General features: G+C 34.7%; 1 protein-coding gene across 1 annotated transcript in view; it reads right to left on the reverse strand.

Annotated features, from left to right (window-relative positions):
* The window catches only part of LOC309388812 (regulator of G-protein signaling 5-like), a 28,351-nt gene extending 23,955 nt beyond the window's left edge, over positions 1–4,396 (reverse strand). The window contains exon 1 of the mRNA XM_081946466.1: positions 4,257–4,396. Within this exon, the coding sequence (XP_081802592.1) occupies positions 4,257–4,300 (44 nt within the window). The 5' untranslated portion in view covers positions 4,301–4,396. The remainder of the gene's footprint in view (positions 1–4,256) is intronic.
* Positions 4,397–7,573: the final 3,177 nt, after the last annotated feature.

Here is a 7,573-nt window from a genome sequence, read left to right on the forward strand (position 1 = left end):
TGATGGATCATTTCTGGAAACAAAACTTATGGAAAATGTAATGGGGAAATTGAGAAGGCACAATATTGTAGGTATTTAAGGAAGGCTAAATCATTGTGCATGGGCAAGTAAGATCATTCATATCATTTGCGTGATGGCAATAGTTTAACCTAATGACTTCTGGCTTGGGCAGAGGGTTGGACTAGAAGATCTCTACTAACTCTATGCATCTGTGCCATTGTGACTTGTACCAGATATCTAGAATCTGGAACTCATAATGAAGTATGAATAAGCCGAGAGATTGCACAATACTAATCTTGCCAGATATCTGTTATAACATTGTCTTATAAATAGTCCTTATAAACCTGAAGTCTGCCAGGGATCTGTTCTGGTCTTGTATACCATGAACCAAATTAAGAGCCCTCCATGTCCTATAATAGGGAACAGCTGATATTTAAATTAAAAGCAAGCATACAAATTATTCCTGTAAAGTACCTTAGCTGTGCTCTTTATTTCACCTCAAGTATTGTCCTCATTCACACCCTCTCATTATTTTGCATCCGAGTGCTGACAAAAGCGTCAGTGCTGTTGAAAGGAAGCACAGCACCTCTAACAAAGAAGCTGTTTTAAATCTTCTGGCAAGTTAGCAGCAGCTGAACCCAAAGCTTTGCTGCTCAGTATGAAATCTCAGGGAAATTTGCTCTCACGCCTAAAAAAATTATTTTCATGCTAGTTTAGTTTTTAGAACTCTTGCAAAGAAATTCTGAAAAAAAATGTTAGTTTACCACTTGTATTTCATGCTGCTTTCAATTTTAAAGGTTAGTTGTAAAATACACAATGGTTTTAAATGTAAAGAATAGGCCAACCAATACATAAGTGAATCAATCAATCATACAGGCAACTTTTGTTTTTCTTCTTCTTCTTCTTCGGGTGTTTCAAAGGTAAATCATCCAAGGAAGTAATATCTAATGGAGTCCTTGAAAGTCTCTCGATGTCATTAATTATCAGTCTTCTAAGTTGCTTTAATTTTTATTTCCATAGGCAGGAAACCTTAGAGTTTTTGAGATATTATGCTTTTAACTGTTCTTCAGATATTGAAATGAAAGCTTTACTCATCCATCTCTTTGGAGGATGTCAGCACATACTAAGGCCATTTTCCTAATCAGCTGTTCCAAGAAATCTATTCATTTGACCCAGGATGAGCCTTCTCCATAGGCCAAAGGGTGGCTAAGTCCCCATGCTCCTTGTTGACCAAAGGGTCTCTTGAGTAAGGACGCTCTCATTAAAACAGCACAGAGTGTATTCAGGCCCCTGCCCTAATAATAGAAATAATACCTTGTGTCATGTAAACTACAGAATAAAGAACCAAACATATACTTTTGTGCGTGCACATATTTGCACATACACATGCCTGTGAAAATTTAATTTTGGTTGTTTTAGATAGTCACGTATTTAAAAACATTTTTCTGCCCATTTTGGTAGTACTAGATCACACCCCAGCTGGAGGTTCTAAAGATAACACAACCCCCCAAAAATCTAGTTTTATATATTAAAGTGGGTTAAAATAAGGCCATTACCTTTTTAGGTGCCAATTTCCCATTTATACCTTATGGATAAAAGAATATAAACTCATATCCATACACATCAGAGCTGTCATTAGACCCATAAGGCGATAACCTGAAAAGGCAAATATTGAGAGGATGGGGATGAACGGAACAGACTGGAGGATGCTAGGGGAGGGGCATTCTGTGCCCAATAATTAGACTTTTTCAGCTGGTCAAGATCCTTTTGAATCCTGATTCTGTCTTCTGTAGAATTTTGCTATTCCCCTTAGCTGGGGTGGCCTCTCCAGGTTGATACAGACCCTTTAATGTACAAATGTTGAGTAGGTTGCTTAAACAGTCACGGAAGCATCTAGTAATGGTAGAGTTATTTTGTAAATATACTGGAGGACGTCATCAAATGTATTGTTGAAATTATTGTATACTATAAACTCTGGCAGTGTGAGAACTAGATTCCAGGTAGATTTATTTCTCATTTTGGATTTATAAGCAATAGCAGATAAAAGTTTAACATTTTAATATAGTTGTCCCATGTCAAAAGCATATGGACAGGAGAATTAGATTTCCTATCCCAATGGTACCAGCAAAGCAGCATTGCCCTGATGATGCCAAAGATGTGACAAAACATGTCTTCAGACATTAAGCACACACTAAAAGATAAATAAAATAAAACAACTAGTAAAAAATATAAGAGAACAATTAAATGACTTGGCTTTTCCACTATAAATCAACGGAATCTCATTTTGTATCATAATCCATGCCATAACTCAGAGAAGAATGTCTGCAAAAATTAATCGGCCATCACACAAACACTCACACTCAGAAATGAAAAGCTACTTTTAATCTAGGGAGGTTTGACATATATTTGCACCCTTTTTGTTTCCAGAGATATATTTTTGGGAACCCTATATGGAATAATGCAAAAAATAATTAGGATGGCTAAAAAACAAATTCATTCTATGAAAAAAAAATCCTGAATCAAAATTGCTCATAAACAGTAGGTAAAATCTTAGAAAGTGAAATACACACACAGGAAGAAGATCCAGAATCTACAGATTCTAATAGCCTTAAAACAAAGTTATTCAAGTGGTTTCTTTACTCCTGCATTATGCTGGCTCATTGGGATAATAGGCTATGTCAAGTTTTAATACCACTTTTTGGTTAGTTTCAGGCTAATTAAAAGTCCTGCTGAAAAGTTTTTGAAATTCATGACTCTTCATCATACGTTTCATTTTTTAAATCCTGCTCTTTTTTATTTTATTCCATAATTTTATCATAGTGTTTATTTATCAGGGCCTGCAATTATCTAAGCCACCAATTTCTTTTCCTTCCTTATCTAGTCGCTAGAAATACAAAGAGATTGCACTTAAACCTTCTTTTCTTTTAGTTTTAGTTCTTTAAGTATATTGATGCAAAACAGGTTGTTAAACTGAGAATTAGTAAACTCATTGACACTGGATGTGGGTTATATCATTTCAATTCATAAACTGATGGTGATTTGCTGGAATGTGTTCCCAAATATATAGGTTAGTCCCAATACCATGATAGAAGTCTGCTATTTTATGATAGTTAGAAAATAAAACTATCAGCCCTTGAAGACAATGTCCTCAGCTGTATTTTAAATTTAAATGTATCCTTCTTTATAATAGCTACAAATAGGTACTGTATAAGGGTTTATAGACTGTTTAAATGAATGAGTAAATGAGTGGGTATGTAGGTGAGTGAATGAAAGTTCAAAAAATGATCTTGTTTTTTCATTGTGTTTAATAATGGTTGGAAACGTAAAAGAAAGTTTCTTGTGATCCCTGAAAAACCTTTTGAACAATGGTATGATGATGATGATTTAATTGTCATAAGACATTTATCTCAATAGCCTTCTGCTTATATCTTGGGTTTTAGCATGAAGCTGGGAAGAAAGTAATTAAAAGAATGAGAAAAGCCAAACAAAATATAACAAGAACTATTCACGTAAGACTATCTGTCATCATATTCTTGTGAAATAGTGTCTGCGTGCGAGAGATAAGAAGTTTTAAACTGCATCATATCTTTAAAGATTGACTGAGAATCAATCTTTCCCTTGTTCACAATTTTCCTTTCGAAGTGTTTTTTACATTTTCATGAAGAAGAAAAAGTTTTTAATTATGCTAGTTTGAATGAAAAATTCATATTACTAACCCCATGTTGTGCAATACATCATTCCACCACCCACGATAAACTTAACAGAATTTTGAGTGAATTTGGCTCCTCATTCTTTAACTATGTCTTAACCACAAGAGTTTTCCAAATTGTAAATGTGATCAATGAATGAAAACTGTAACTATGCAAAGTAAATTTAACAACATATCCCATCTATTATTTTCATAGATTAAGAAAATTTTATGAGGGGTCATTATGACCTCATGTCTATAATAGCGTAGCCAAAGTAGTACGTCTGCGGTTTAGGGTTAACATTTTTTTTTAGGGTTATGCGTCTAAATGCAATTTACCTTTCTGATCTCAAGCTCAATGAGAAATATAGGCTACAGCTTGGTCAGTTCACTTGCTTAATTCCTCCAAAACAAATGAGAACAGAACTTCCCAACATTTCTTTAGGCAGGCATCTCTTCTGCACAGAGATGGGCTAAGCTTTTATTCTGCCAGATTAATGCAGTGTCTCCACTCTCTCCATCACCCTCATCCCTTTCCTCTTTGATAGGCATAAACTTGTTCTCTCACCTCTCCAGACATGTGTGGGGTAGGGCTGCTAATCCTTTGCACATCTTGCCGTGTGGTTATTGTGTCCTTGAAGACAACCAGATGGTGTGGGAGAAGGCAGAAGCGCTCGCTGTCTGTAACACAGCCTGCCTTTTTTCAGAAAGATATAAAGCGACTGCCTTGACTCCCAGCCAGCCCCTTTGGCCAATCACATTCAGTCTAGTGTTTCTGAGCAGAGGAGCAGAGATGAGAAAGTCACAGATTAATCACCGGACAGAGGTAAATGGAACTTTTCCCTTCCCTCATTTTGTGTTCCACAAATTAATTATTGCTCACTCAAAATCACTTAAAAGTGGGCTTGCCCCATCTTTCATCCTGTCAGATTATGTGCAAATTGTTTTCTTCTATTTGTGGAACAAAATAAATAGAATAAATGGAATTTGCCCTGAGGGGCTAATTGTGATCATTTGTAACTGTGAAACTCTGGTGCTAGTATAACTAGCTCGAGGCAATGTGATATCTGCTTGGGTGCACCTAGAGAAAAATAAACTCAGTCATTTTCACATATAGCTATCTATATTAGGTATCTATTAAAGTAACTATCAGGTTTTACGACTAGATAAAGTAGCAATGTTTCTAGGATGAAATATGAAACTCCAGGGTCTATTTTTCCAAGGAACACAAAAGAGAATTCAAACTACAATGTTTCAGCCTCCTATTGTTTCTATCCTTCTCTAGCAAATGAAACAAAAGGGCATTACTGCAGATATGTAACAACTAGCTGCAGAAGTGTCTGCAAAATATAGTACAAAAATTTGAGATGTCTTTTACACATTATAAAAATGGAGCTTTGATTGCAGTCATTCCCACCATCTTGGCTTTTTTAAAAAAAAAAAAAATTATTCTCAAACAAACACAAACACACAACACATATAACATAAAAGCCTCTTCAACTACATACAGTGTGTCGATTGGTTACAAGGTCTTTCTGCGTCCTTTCCATAGTCATCACTTGAATTTTATCAAAATTCACATATCATCAATCAAGATATCCTTGTATACATTGTTATTACGCTTCCTTTGTTTGATTATCACTATTGTTTCTCCATTTTAGACAAGGTATTCTAAATATATAACCATTGATATTATAATAATTCATTATATCATCTTCAATATATCCAATAATAAAGAGGTTTTTTAATCCTATTCTAAGTCCTTCTATTATTTTAGCATTGATTCTCTAATAATTTTCAGTTCCATGTTTCCCCCCCATTATTAGTATCATCAATCTAATATACATGTATACAAATTGTTATAATTATTAAACATCCATTAAGCCTAGCTATTATTACATCCTTTCAACATAAGGCATATTAAATTTGAAGTAAATTTATATTATGGCATTTCATTACATCATCCTGAAATCATCCAATGATATTACATCTTTATATTCTATTCTATATAGAATTGTTTATCTTTTATAAAAAGGCTTTTCAACATCATTTCCATAATCCTCATTTACAGTTTGTATAAAATTTCATATTATCCTTCTAGTATATATAAAAGCTTTATCGTTTTTAAACATTTATTTGAGTATAGCTATTATTACGTTGTATATAGCACTCAAAATTTAACTACATTTAACTAAATTTTATTGTGACATTTCATTTCATCATCCTGTATCCTTCCAGAAATAGTGTGGTCCAATATCTCTTGCCATTTGTAAAGGCTGTATTCTAAGTGTTTTCTTGATAAGTCTTATGTGGACTTCTCTTAAGAACTTCTTGTTCATTGCATGTCTTATAAGGATTCAAAACCCTCTATCTGCTCCTTTTATCAGCTTAACTTTTATTACCATTAGTGCTTCTGCCGAGATTACTCTCATTATTTCTGCCAAATTTTCTCTCCTTTCTTTATCTATGTTCTGACATCTGAAATAAAGTTCCGGTTCATCGATCTCTCCTTTCCATATTTCACATTTGTCATTTCCTTCCACTCACAGTTTGCGGTCAGTGTCAACAATTTTCTTATCACTTTCATATGTCTCTGTGATTTTTTGAGATCTGTCCTCAAACTTCATCACTGTCCCCGTACTTTCTGTATTTTGATATATAATTTCAAGTCTCTTTTCAATTCTATGATTATTAAAACTTTTTGAATTTCTAAGAAAATTCTTTGCAAAGTTAGTGCCTTTTCTTCTTCACGTTGTGTCATTTTCCAGGTTATAAACACTGCCAAAACATCCGAGGCTTTTTAGGTTTCAAACAAATTTAGTGGGGTTGCTTATTCTTTCCTTCAAAGGAACACCTGTATCAACAAAACATTTTCCACTAACCCTTTCAGTAAACAAAAGCCTATAGCTTTGTAATATCAGATATTGCCAAGCCTCTAGCCACTAGATGGCAGTGTTACCTCTTTTCCATCTGTTTTTGCTTCTCTCTGTAAACTCCAAGCTCCAGAAGAGGGGGGGGGGAAATGTTTAAAAATTACGCTCCACCAAGCCTTACGAGAGAAGAAACTTTTAATCCACGAATACAAAAAATGGAAAAAATATAGAGGAAGAAGTAAAAAAAGAGACCAGTCCAGTTTAAAAGTAAGAGGCATTTGTAAAAAGTCTATCCATAGAAAACAAAGTTAAGGTAGAAAAGATAACACGATAGTTTTAAACCAGGGTTAATTCACCACTTATTTTCTTCTATCTTCAATTTTATTTTAAACTCCAAGTCTTTTGGGTTTCCCTTCTCTAATAATAAAATTTTTTCTCACCATTTTGACACACTGTCTCTCCTGTACTGCTTCTGTTTCAGGGGCTTGTCCCAACCTTCTGCAGCCACTTTGGCTGCTTCTCTTGTAGCTGGCAAAAAGAGCTTTCTCCCAGATCAATCAGGGAGTTTGCAATGTCCCTGAGATCAGCAAAACATGCTCTTCTCTATCACTGTTCCTTCAGAACAGTTTAGTTCCAAAAGGACCATCCAGGAACAGAGATATCGACAGCAATCCTGGAGCCCCAAGATTGCATGTCATGTCATTGCGACATCAAGCCCCACCTCCCCCATCTTGCCTTTTTAAACCAAATCTTATGGACATCAGCCTCCCCAGTGGTTGTAATTATTTAAAAATTAATCATTATTTATCTCCATGTAGCATATGGAAGATCAAGGGCTTAGGGTCACTGTGATATTTAATAGCTAAGATGGGATTTGAACTGGGCACTTCTACATTTGTAATTAATTTTATTAGCCATGAATTTGATCACGTCAAATGGACTTAGGCAAGACACAAACTGCCCAATTCAAATCCTTTTGCAACTGTATGCTTTGGATTAAGTATAAATGTAT

The sequence above is a fragment of the Natrix helvetica genome (assembly GCF_964273705.1).
Source record: "Natrix helvetica genome assembly, chromosome: 3".
Taxonomy (NCBI): domain Eukaryota; kingdom Metazoa; phylum Chordata; class Lepidosauria; order Squamata; family Natricidae; genus Natrix; species Natrix helvetica.